The sequence below is a fragment of the Parasteatoda tepidariorum genome, chromosome 2 (genome assembly GCF_982258835.1).
Source record: "Parasteatoda tepidariorum strain Cologne lab strain chromosome 2, Ptep-v5.0, whole genome shotgun sequence".
Classification (NCBI taxonomy): Eukaryota; Metazoa; Arthropoda; class Arachnida; order Araneae; family Theridiidae; genus Parasteatoda; species Parasteatoda tepidariorum.
The window spans coordinates 72,337,868-72,350,909 of record NC_141756.1 but is presented as its reverse complement, the minus strand read 5'-3'; the positions used below and the strand labels follow the sequence as shown (position 1 = coordinate 72,350,909).

The 13,042-nt window shown below is 31.6% G+C and overlaps 1 protein-coding gene across 1 annotated transcript; it reads right to left on the bottom strand.

The window, feature by feature from the left end:
- Positions 1 to 1,127: 1,127 nt before the first annotated feature.
- Positions 1,128 to 2,394, bottom strand: LOC107437449 (uncharacterized). Its single transcript, XM_016049450.3, has 3 exons — positions 2,231 to 2,394; positions 1,729 to 2,165; positions 1,128 to 1,606 (listed from the first exon to the last, which is right to left on the bottom strand). The coding sequence occupies exons 1-3, from the start codon at positions 2,392 to 2,394 to the stop codon at positions 1,128 to 1,130; spliced, it is 1,080 nt and encodes a 359-aa protein (XP_015904936.3).
- Positions 2,395 to 13,042: the final 10,648 nt, after the last annotated feature.

Sequence of the window (13,042 nt, the reverse complement as noted above, 5' to 3'; positions counted from 1 at the left end):
CTCCCCACCATGCTGCAGTGGGTGGGTTGAATTTCCACTGTATCCTGAATATTGAAGCATCATTAATAATTTTCTCCCAATCATTTCATTTCAACAGATTATCCGTCGCAACGAAATTACTTCCATTGTTACTACACATTATTTTAGGCCGTCCTCGTCGAGCAATGAATCTCCTAAAACCTAACATGAAGCAGCTTGTTGACAGGCTTTGAATGAGTTCCAGATGCATGGTTCGATATACGGCTCAAGTAAATAGGAGAATCCAAACTTTTTTGCCATCTTTCAAATGAACGGACCTGCTAAATTTACCCCAGAAACTTCACATACCAAGGTATCGCGAATTCTATCTTCTGGTAAGGGTGTTGGCACAGATTTCACTCCCCTTGAATCATGTCTCCTGCATCTAACACATTTCAAGATCACTCTTTGGATGGTTTTTCTCCCCCTCAAGATCCAAAATTGTTGTCGGATATCAGCCAACACAAATTGTACTCCAGCATGCAAAGACTTCAAGTGTCTCTCGAGTATCAATTTATACAGTCTCATGTTTTGAAGGTAGAACAATCGGGCACAAAAAATTATCATCATCATTTCTTCTGATAATTTTTGTCTTTAGTCTGCGAATATTGTCGTTGTCAATAAAACTGTAAAGAGTTTTAACATCTTCTTCCTTCAAAATGTTTCAAGTTGAACAAGCTTCATAAATTTTTTCTCCCCGATTCTAATTCATTCACTGAAAGAACTGCTTCTTTTTGTATTTTGCTTTTTCGGGTTTCATTGATAAATCAGTACATCCAAGCAAGCATTCTCAATATTTGTGAGCATTTAGACAAACGTCTGCAGTTCCATTGAACATCTGCATCATTACTAACAAGAGAAGAAATAATACTATTTCGTCCTTCTTTTAAAATATCCTCTTCTTCTTCATTGAATTCATTTTTTGACCGTTTTTCTACACGCAATTTTAACCATGATTGTCCCTCCCACCACTTTGATTTTTAGATGACTTTAGCGGAACAACCTTTGGAAGGTAAATCTACTGGGTTCTGCTCCCCGGGTTTGTGTCTCCATGAATTCTTTTCCGTTAATGATCGGATTTCTTTCACTCGATTTTTGACAAATACACCCTAGTGCTCTTCTCTCTTAATCCAGCAAAGACCTGTTGAAGAATCGATCCAATAAATGATAGGTACTTCTTTTAGATCCATCGCTTTTATTGTTAGCGAAGCAATACTTGCTCCAATGCAACAGGAAAGTATCTCCAACCGTGGTGGAGCTACTCTAATTTTGGCTTGTATAAAATGTAAGGACACTTTTTCTTCTTGGATTTTTCGAAAAAATATAACAGTGTTGTATGCGAGTTTACTGGCATCACAAAATACATGAATACTAAATTCAGTTTTAAAATCACTCATATCTGAGCATCTTGGAATTTTGACCTCATTCAATAAAGACAAATCGTCATGCCAGATCTCTAACTCTTTTCTGTAATTTTCTGGTAATTCTGTACCCCATCCTATTTTAAAAGTCCACGTGTGCTGTACTAAGATTTTAGGAGGTAGAGTGACTGGGCACAAAATACCAAGAGGATCAAAAATCTTTTGATCTGTAGACAAAACACATCTTTTTGTTAGGATAGGTTTCACTTTTTTAATATTGCTCAAATCGCAAAAGATGCTATCTTGCTGTTTGTCCCAGAGTAAGTAGGCTCTTAAGTAGGCTCTTCACCATAGGAATTGCCGTGTGAGTATTCCCATGCTCTGAGATCAAAACATGCACTGTGTAACAATTGGGTAGATTCCGAAATAAGTTTCCCAAGCTTGTGTTGACTAGGTACTGAAGGTATGGAATTGTCAACATAAAAAGACTTTTTTAAACAATCAGCAGTGTCTTTAATATCTGATGGACCTGCATCTAGAATTGCATTTATTACTGCAGACGAAAGGAAAGGACTACGCGTGAGTCCAAAAATAACTCTCTTGTGTCTAAAAATCTTAAATTTTTTCTTCTCAAAATCTTCCCACCAGAGGAAACGAAGGAAGTCTCGATCTTCGTTAACAACGGAAAATTGCAGGAAGCTCTTTTTAATGTCTGATACCACACCAATGCTGTCCATCCAAAATCTCATTAATAATGTTGGTATTTCTTCTAAAAGATTAGGTGTCCTTTTTCAAGACAGTCATTCAGCGAAGGAAAACCTTTTTCATGTGAAGAGGTATCAAAAACTGACCTGATACGAGTTGTAGAATGTTCCTTAAAAACTCCTCTGTGTGGTAGGTAGTGAGAAGCTTCCCCGATTTCAGATTCTGGCATCACTTCGATTATTTTAAAGTCTTCCCATTCCTTAAAAACTGCATCATAATCTTCGTATCTGCCTTCAGCTTTGAGCTTCATTGAAGTTGAAATGAATCTTCTTTCAGCAGCGGACTTATTCATCTGGAGATAATCTTTCCAGCCATGGCAAATGAACTTCGTAACGTCCATTTTTATTCTTCGTGACTGTTTTCTGAAAATAATAAAATGTTGCTATTTCTAACTCTTTTCTCGACTTGGTCTCTATAGGATCTCTTATACCTAAAATGTCAGTATCCCATAGTTTTGTTATGCTGCAGTTCTGAGAAAGGAGTGAATTTATGATGAGGCTTGCAAATCCATTTTCTGTTTCTTTCGGAACTCTCCCCATAATGATCCAGTTTAACTTTGTTTCTATAGTCGTTAAACCACATTCCAGTTCATACATGTTTCCAGTAAAAAGTTGTCCACAAATGTCAGCTCCAAAGAGTAATTTAATTTCCGGTTGACATTCACCGTAATCTGTTATCCAAATTTTCAGGCTTTTCAGCTCTTTCAACCAAGGTCCCTTTCGTAGTCTTGGCAAATTTCCGCAAATAACATTTTGATCCAGAACTTGAAAAGTACAGTTGTAATTATCTTTCAAGTCTGCAACTGTTATGTTGTAGCATTTGTGAGATTGATTTTGTATAGTGGAACCTCCGAATAGAATATGAATAAAATCTTTTGAGCCTTCTTCCACATAACCCATTTTATGGACAGTTTCTTTTAGAATATACGACTGCTGTGAGCCACTGCCAACAATCGCACGAACAGTCCGTTCGTTGGTGTTTGATTTTAACTTCACTAATAAAGTTTGTGAAAGAACCTCTCCAGAACTGCTAGTACTAGATAAAGAAGTTTTTCCGTTGTCATTTCTCTGTACTTCTTTTTACTTCTGGTTGATTTTGAGTTCAGCGCACATCACAGTCCAATGTTTTTTCCACAATTGATGCACTTTACAAATGTTTTACACGCTTTTAGGTGGTGTCCTACCTTAAGGCAGCAAAAACAACCTTTTTCTTGTTTTATCTTTTCTAGTTTTTCTTCATAAGACATCCTAGATGCCAAAAACAATCTTTACTTTCATGTACTTTTTGGCAACGAATACAATTGGCAAACTTTTCTTTTTTCTGGTGACCAGAAAATAAATCGTTTGCAGTTGGTACTACTTTATCACGCGCATTTGGCGATATTTTGTTGTTCGTTAATTTAGGCTTCTTGAAGTTAAATCCGCCAACAGCCATCGTAATTCTCTGTCCTTTTCTACCTCACTTCTCATAAATGACATCAGACCATCAAATCTATCTTTCGAAGTGTCGCAAATTTCCGACTGTCTTTGTCACACTCAAAGAAGCTCCTCAGGAATACATGACTCCACTAACGGGAATGAAATTGCATCATACATTTTAGTCACTATACCCAATGATTCCAAAACCCTTAATTGAGATTCTATTTGGTCATATAGAGAAGGAAGTGAAAAACCCATTTGTGATTTCTTGTTTTGTATGACTAAAGATCAAAGTTCCTCTAATGTAAAAATCAACTAAAACATCATCTTTGCCAAATCGAGATTTGAAGCTTTCTATGATTTTTGAATAATTTTCGGTTGATGACGGATAACTTAAAACAAGTTCTCTAGCACGAGAATTGTCAACTGTACACTGCATGAGATATTGAAATTCATCACCAGGTTCTAAAGCTAAATCTTCATCTATTTTTTAAGCATTGACCAAAATGATAACCAGCCTTTTATACTACCGTCATATTTGACAAGTTCAATTTCAGGATGTTTAAATTTACGATTAGAATGTTCCCTACTTATTGATAAATTTTCTTCATCGAGCTCTTTAAAACACTTATCAATATTAGTTTCAACTTTATAATAATTATTACTATAATCATCAATTAACTTACTTTCATTTTCAATATATTCCTCAGATATATCGTTTGATTGCAACATTAGATCCAATATTTCGCAGTCTAAAATTTGAAGTTCTTCTTTTTTTGCTTTCAGTGTTTTAAATTTGTCTTTAACTTCCAATAATTCATCCGTTTTTTCTGATTTTACTTCCACCAAAATCTGGTTGCATAATCTTGTAAAAGAGCTACGAACAATCTTCCATTGCTTTTTAATTTTATCCATTGTATTATTAAAAATACTTCATGTGCAAGTTCGAATTACTTCTTAATAATATCACGTCCTCAGGTCACCAAAATGTTACGAAACTCTATTAGAAAGTAAAATATTCTGTCGTTCTCTACTTCCACGCTAAATAATAAATCCGACTCCGACTTTTATTAAAAACTAGCCGCCTAAGGCGGCCAGCTGTCCGCCACGCTGTGTTTCTTGGGCCCTAGCACTGCTAGTAGAGACACGATCCTCTTCCAATCTTCTTTGACGTCCCTCAGGTGTTTCTCGGGTCCCAGCACTGCTAGTTGAGACACGATCCTCTTCTAATCTTCTTTGACGTTTCTCTGATACTTCTTGGACTCTAGAATTGCTTGTCAAAATTCGGTCATGTTCCATCCTTCTTTGACGTTCCACAGACGTTTCTTGGTCCCTTCTTCTTCTTTGAGAATCTCTTAATATCTTGTTCTTTGACAAAATACAAGGTTTTTTGGAAGGCGGTTCTGCCATGTCAGTAATCGGGTTTTTAAGAAGTCAACGAATACTTTAGAACAACAATTACTATGAAAGCAAATCATGAAACTTCAATATTAAAATCTAAGTACTTACCTGCAAACTGAAACTTTCTGAAAATAACTAATTACTTTTAATAAAAACTGTTAAAATAAAGAATAGAAGAACCAAAGAGATCCAAGGTAAGTGCGATCGCTCCTTCAAAAACAATTAAATTCCTATTTTATATATTATATAGCTACAACGCTTAAGAAGGAAAAACTAAAATGCTAAATACATGAAAAGAACACGAAAACGAATTAATTTTTCATGGTATCAATTTCTATTTCTATATAATTTTTTATGGTATCAATTTCTATTTCTATATCGCTACAAAAATTATCGTCTTCGCTTAAGAAAAAAAAAATAGAGCGTGGAAAGAAGAAGAAAAACTTATTATAACAATTATGATAGCGACAAATATATCAAAGCGAAGCGTTCTATTTACGTATCGAATATGTTGCCACATTTTTAATACAAAAGTTAAACTTTTCTCCACTTTAATAAATGTAAACTAATGCGAACCTTACAATTAAATTATTAATTCCTTCGTATATTATTGATTTAAGTAGTCGAAAATTAATATTTCAATTGTAAGGTTCGCATTAGCATACATTTATAAGAGTGGGGAAAAGTATATGCATTTTCTAATAGTTTTTTGAATATGGCTCTTTGAAGACGAAAAAGCATAGATTTTCTTACAAAATGACTGATAACTTAAAAACTAATCCAAATGTTTGAAAAAAGAAAAAAAATACTTCTTCATTATGTCAAAACACTATTATGTGCCGAGTTTCGAGCCTGGGCGAGGCTTCTGGGGCGATATATTGTGATTACAGACACACACACAGCCGCGTTTATTATTATGTATAGATAACATTTTATTTACATAATAATTTTAAGACGATCGTTTTTTGTTCCACAAAAAGAAAAAGTAATGTTGCCATAGCAACTCGGCAGTTTTAAAAGAAATCAAAAAGTTAGCCCTTAGCTTACATAGAAAGTATTCAACAACTTTTGACAGTCTGATTTTTATAGATGATTGTTATGTTTATTTGTTGTTTCAGTGTATGTGTTGAAATAAAAATATTTTCTTGAAACATGTGGTGCATTCTTTTAGAATATCTATAAGTCTTTAAATTTAGTTTTTAATTGAAGTTAACTAAAATAATTTATGACGTAGTTTAGGTTACAAAATAAAAAGGATCCAGTCAAACTGATGATAAAAGCATGCATGTAGGTTTATTTTTTAATGACAGAAACTAACTTTGCATTTATCATTTTAAGAACAGTTAATTTCTTATTGCACTTATGATCACTTTTATAACATTGTGTTTTCTTAATTATCTGTGACAATACTCAGAATTGAAATGAAAACTCAATCGTGATAATCAAATAGTGTTAATTTACAATGTAAAAAAATGTTTGTTAATGAATAATTAACTATGGTAATGTTTGGTATCAATTCTATAATGTTATCGCGAGAACATCTTTATTCAACAAGTGAAGGAAATAACACATAAAATAACATTTCCTCAGTCTGACCTAACAGGGGTCTGTCCAGACATTTTGTGAAAGGTCCGTTTTCGTAAAATTTCGAAAATTGCGTAAAATTGTACTCGTAATTTGTGAATATAAAATCTCATTCACATTCACAATCTCATTCGCAAACCAGGGTCCTGCTTTTGTGAATTTGTGCAAATAGTTCGTTTACATCTGTCTTTCTCTTCCTTCTCCTTCCTTGGAAGGCTTTATTCAATTAACAAAACAATAATGAAGATAAACAAATTTGTGAAGAGCCCGATTAAAAGATAAATTATTATTATTGAAGGGTGCGTTTTTACGTTAAAATATTTTGTAAAGGGTCCGTTTTTATGAAAAGATATTTTGTGAAGAGTCCATTAAGGGACCCAAATTTCATCTAAACAGACCCGTGCCTAAGAGCACATATTTCCAATTTTAATTCTTCTCTCATTGCATCAAACAAGTTGAGCACAGCAAAAACTTTTCGAATCCGTTTGTTTCTTCTCACAAAAATATATTTTCTCTAAATATTCCATTGACAACAGGTCATAAAAGGTACGGCAAATAAATTAATCAGCTGAGATTCCTATCAATCGAACACGTGCACTCACAGAATAATAATTTACAAGACAGGGGATAACATACGAGACGCACAGAACCACTCAAGAAAAACTAAGATTGTGCCACTACCGTAACTCACTCTGTTCTAATACGGGAAAAAGGAAAGAGGCAAAGCACACGAGTTTAAAGGTAAACAAATTTCTCAACCGATAGGAACGTCTCGTTTAGAAGAAAGACAATATATAAATGTTAATTAATAAAAATATTTTACAATTTCTTCAAGTTTGAAAAAAAATGAAACTGCCGTTTTACTATTCCTTTTTTTCATTTCTAATATTCATACATAGATGGCGCCATTAGATGATATAAAAATTTAATGCGTGTCTCAGATTCATTTAAAATAATTAATAATTTACGCGATTAAAATTAATTTACCATACACAAATTGTCATTACCAGATGATATCCTTTTCAAAAATATAACTAAAGTATTGCCACCAGAGAAAAGAAATGATATAATTTAAAAAACCGAAACTATATCCCTTTCTGCTAAAGTAAAGAACTAAGCAGTTGAGGACGGCCAATTTCTTTTCCTAAATCCCTCAACACGTATATTCCATCTCTCTCCTGTTGCCACCGCAGAAAAGAAGTACTTTATTCACAAACCGAAACTATATTCCCTTTCTGCTAAAGTGAAGAAATAAGCAGTTGATGACGGTCAATTTCTTTTTTAAACCTCTCTACTATAACACATATAATCCAACTCTCCCCCCTTTCCCCCTAATGGGATGATTGACAGGTGACACGCTCCCTCCATTGTATTCCCCCAGTACCACTGGTAATATATATATATATATATATATATATATAAATTAAGTTATCCCTCTTAATAGCATTTATTAAAACTTTAGAACTTGATATACACGTCTGCAAGACAACCAAATCTTGAAAAATTAAATGTTTTCTTTCAGTTAATTTAGAAATGAGGTTTGAAACGTTTAATATATGAACTTGTCAACCGAATTCAGTTTAGTTTGAAATGAAAAAAGCTTAAAAAGCAGATTTTTCAACTGCATAATAACCTTCACAAGATGCAGCTGCTCCCAAATATAAGACTTTAATTAAGAAAACCGTTGCATGCTTTTACCACATATTTTTTTCCAAATCTTTCTCATGGCATTTAAATGGATAATCTTTAGAACAACTTAATTAAAGGAAGAAAACTCGTATCTTAACACGTGCATCACATACACTGAAACGCTCTTTTAATGAATATGTCTGTATTAAAAATTATTTTAGGAAAATAATATGACTCATTTTACGTTAATGCCCTTATTTTGAAATGTATCTTTTCTGTCTAATGCGATTTATATTATGATCTTTTACAGTTATATGTGTATACAATTTTAGAATTTTCCTAAATTGTTTCTTTAATTTACTCTTTACATAGATTAGTAAAATTAATTATCTCAGAAATACCTAAAACATCTCCAAAAAGAAGAATTCTGGATCTTTTAAGAAAATTGCTCTCTTTGGAAGTTTCAGTTTTGGACTGCAAACTTTATGAAGATGATTTGTGAAACAGAAATTGCTCATCAATGTGTTGAATAAATGGCACGCAATGGCTTCTATTAAGTCATATGGTACCTGACATTAGATCTCTGTAAATACTGAGCTCATATTAAATTAGACTTTCGTTATTGCCTCTTAAGCCATGTACAATGTACATGCTGGTTATAAACAGTTGTTTCAGTTATAACTCTGTACAAGTAAGAATTCTAGGTGAACAATTACAAAGTAAATCATAACTTGATTGTAGAAGATGACTCTAGTTTTTGTTTTCAGCAGATGAAAACTCCATTATTTTAATCGTAATCTTTATTTGTGTAATTTAAAAAAACTGGTCAAATGATTTACGACTTATGGAAATATTCTCTAAATATTTTAGCACACATAAACTCTAGGCACAGCAAGAATACTGATATTTTTTGATCGATGTAAAACGTGATTTTTACTGATGATTACTTTTTTTTCGTTGGGGGAAAAATACTATATAATTGTGATAGTATGCCTGCAAAAGAAAAAAAAATTGCTTTCATTTTAGTGTCACTTTTTTGTCATGACAGTCATCTCTTGTACGGTAAGATTGAAACAAAAATCTGACTATGTAAATGCAAAAGAAAAGGAATGCTATAATTCTGAATGGTATTCATCGGAATGCTCTTGCAAATGAAAGCACAGAGTAGAAGCTGAGCATTGACACCTACTAAAATAATACGAAATGAGTCGTAAAACAGACTAAGGTGGTGAGAAATTATTTTACAAGAGTTTAAACCTGAAAAAACCTTGTTTTTTTTCTGTTTTTAGAAAATATTTATGATGGCTTGCATAGTTTTTGAGGGATCATTTATCACTCTAACTGCGCAATATGAATTCTTTTTTTTGTGATTTTTCAATAACTACGCTTTAGAGGTTTGCACATCAGATAGCCCCTAATTAATATGTCAGTCTCTAAATAAAAGAAACTTGCTTTTAACATTGCAAAGAACGGAAAAAAAATAAGTTTCTGAATAAGTTTCTGCTGTCTATGAGAGGTACTAGAAACTAATTTGTAGATGTTTTGTTGTCACTTTGACGTCATATGTATATAATGTATGTGTACACTTATATCTAAATTATGATGGAATTTCACCTTTTTAAGACATGTTGGCTGTTTAAATGTATTATTTGTACTCATATCTTATGTTAATTTCGTATGGCATTGTTTACTTAATTGGACTCCTGTGAAAAACTAATCAGCAAAATAGTATTGCACTATTTCGCTATATAGTAATAGTAAAAATAAAAAAATAAAGAACAAAGTAATCTCTAATAAAACTTGTATATTGAAATTTTCAACAATATTCGTCAATTTAAGAATTATTTACTTTGGAATGATATCAATTTCCTATGAGGAACAAATTTACCCTCAATAGGTGTTTCAGGCATGTCTAAAATCCTGCTGTTCAAGCATAAAAACAATGTTTCAAATTTCAATGGAAATTTGAACAGAATAAAATTAAATCCTTTAAATGAAAATGTAACACACGAAACATTGTTTTTTTAATTTGAAGTGCGAAGTATATTCCGACGCAATTCTTATTTTGGAAAAGCTGAGCAGTCCTTCCTTCTTTTGAATTTTGAACTAAATTGTATTTCTAGTTCAAAGATTTCTTTAAAAAGTTTTATCATTAAAGGAATTTTTGGAACTAGATCTGCATTTTAAAATCTATGCTGAATGGGAGCTATTTGAAAAATAGGGATGCGATGGGAGCTTAGTTGATATATTAAAGCAGCTAAAGACATCCTTCGTGCGGATAGATTCCATTGTTTGTTCACCCTTGTTATTTTAACATTCAAGTTTCAATTTAGATCCAAGAACAGGAATTTCTATCTTAAATATATTGCAAAGATGAGTAACTGTGAGTTTGGAATTTCAGTTGAATGTCTTGAAACTTCACGAATGTGCATTGTCATGCTATAGTCAAATTTCTACATAAATAGAAATTTAATTTAGGCAGTTACTTGATTATTGTAAAAGCTCAAGTAAAATTCCGAAATATTGTTATCAGATTTAGAACTTTATTTAGGCAATAAAAGATAATTTGTAAGATTTTGTTCCGAAGAAATCCGGTCAATTATTAATATTTTATTTTACCTTGTTTGTCTCGAATCATATTTTTGCTTTTTTATTTACGAAAATAATAATGTTTCTTCCAATTATGCATAATATATTAATATTCTGATTTCAAAATATTACAGAAACTAGTCTGACGATCAAATTTGAGAAATGCTGAGTAATTTTTTTTTCTAAGCTAAGAGTATACTTCTTATAATTTAGGCAATTACCCTTTTTCCAAATATTTTATTACATTTAAAAAAAGTAACATCAACTAAATTGTTTCAGCTCACTTACCCTCGTAATCAATCTAATTTCTCCTTGTTTATTTTTTCTTAAACGTAAATATTTTCCACAAAAACACTAAACATTTTGCTTTCAAATTATACAACTCTTTCCCCTTTATGCAACAACATTTTGTCAATATTTTAATCGAATCGAAGTAGACGATTTCCTAATTTGAAAACAATAATCTGAAACGGAAAAAATAACTTGAAAAATACAGAGGGTGAAATGCAATAAAGAATGAATAAGACAGGAATAAAAATGTAGAATAAAGGGAAGAAAATATTGTCAATATTACATAATAAAAATTAAACTAACAATTAATCCACTAAAATAATAGTAATTCGAAATAAAAAATAAAGAAACATATGTTCTAGGAGGCAATTATATATAATAGATAAACATTTATATAAAATATTCTAACTCTATATTTGTGGAAGTAACACACTGAAAAATAACTTAGTTAACATACCTGAAGGTAATAATTCATAATTAAAGAGTTAGTAATTAAATCTCACCAATTTGTTTACCTTAAAATTATTAATTTAACAAAAATACACCATATTAAAAACAGAATTAAATTAATGACATTCATTTCAAATTAGTTAAAGCATGCATTTTAATTTGTTAAGGTTAAATATAAAAAGTATATTTATGTTATAAAACAAATATTTCATATATTGTATGCGAAACCACATATATGTAACACTAAAAGATCAGCACAATTTTAATAATATGTAAATTATGGCTGATTCTTTTCTGATTTTTCAGACGATATTTTTATTTTATTAAGTGGGTAAATTATTAAGCACTACTAAAATTAATTTGTAGCTCTTAAAAAATATGCACCCTGCATAACCTTATTAGCATAATAAAACAAATTTATCCTAGCATCAGAAAGGCCCTGGGTTCGAATCTCCGGCAAGGCATGGATGTTTCTTTCTCCCTCTGTGTACTCTATATCCTTTCTCCTTTTATGTGTGAATGTGACCAGCCCTATAAACGGGTTGTGGTTGTGTGAATGGCGTGGCAGAAGTTGAATTCCTGGCCACAGATGGCGCCACTGAAAAACAGGAACAATCGCACTACCACTGCCTAAACAGACATACGACAAAAGAAAAAAATATTGTAATTTAGCTGTTTATTTATGAGAAAGATATGAATTGAAATTCATATTTCTGCCGAATTTTTTAGTTCATTTTTTTCCACTTATTTTTGCCATAGTAAGAAGAAGAATTTCATCGGTCTTTCCAGAATATGTGAACATGGATTCCAGAACATCCATGCTATATTATTATTTTAGAAAAACACCAAAACTGTTAACATAGAATATTCCTTTTTAAGCTAAACTCTCCCAACTTAACAAAACTGCCATAAAATGACAAGCTGGGCTTCGGGATGTTAAGTCACACGGAGAAAAATGGCACCCGATTTTAACACACTGTTCCTTTCTTAAAAATTTGGATACTGAAACGGAACAGGAACCACACCGATAACCTCAAATTTATTTTAGGAACTTTTATTTGTTTGTTACTTAATTTGCTTTTGCGAGTCTAAAAGTAGTTATTTGGTTCAAAAAATGGGGTAGATGAAAATACATCTGAATCGGTCTAACTTCAAAAGTTTAAAAAATATAGTAGCTGAACATAAAACGACTTAAACTATTCTTTAGAATAAAAGAAAAAAAAATTAACGTTTTTCTGGTTATTTTTACATCCAAAGTGTATTTATAAACATAAAAACAATTAAATTTAACACACGTAAAAATGATAAAATTTTATAAGCACAACAATTAACAGTAATAAAATTGCATCTATCATCATAGCAATTTGGAATTGTATGACAACCCAGACATACAATTTAATAAAATACTGTAGAGTATATGAGCTATTTGATTAAATCCTGGACAAAATCTTGTTCCAATTATTTTCCTAGACCGAAACAGACATTTAAATAAGTTCACATTTTATTTCCTGTTCAAGAAAACAGAAAATTAAATAT

What these genes read in the sequence shown, in the direction of transcription:
- LOC107437449 (XM_016049450.3), bottom strand. Translation starts at nt 2,394, where the DNA reads ATGAAGCTCAAAGCTGAAGGCAGATACGAAGATTATGATGCAGTTTTT. An exon ending in CATTCTACAACTCGTATCAG is followed by an intron (nt 2,166 to 2,230) that starts GTCAGTTTTTGA and finishes GTCTTGAAAAAG; the next exon opens with GACACCTAATCTTTTAGAAG. An exon ending in CTCACACGGCAATTCCTATG is followed by an intron (nt 1,607 to 1,728) that starts GTGAAGAGCCTA and finishes TTTTGTCTACAG; the next exon opens with ATCAAAAGATTTTTGATCCT.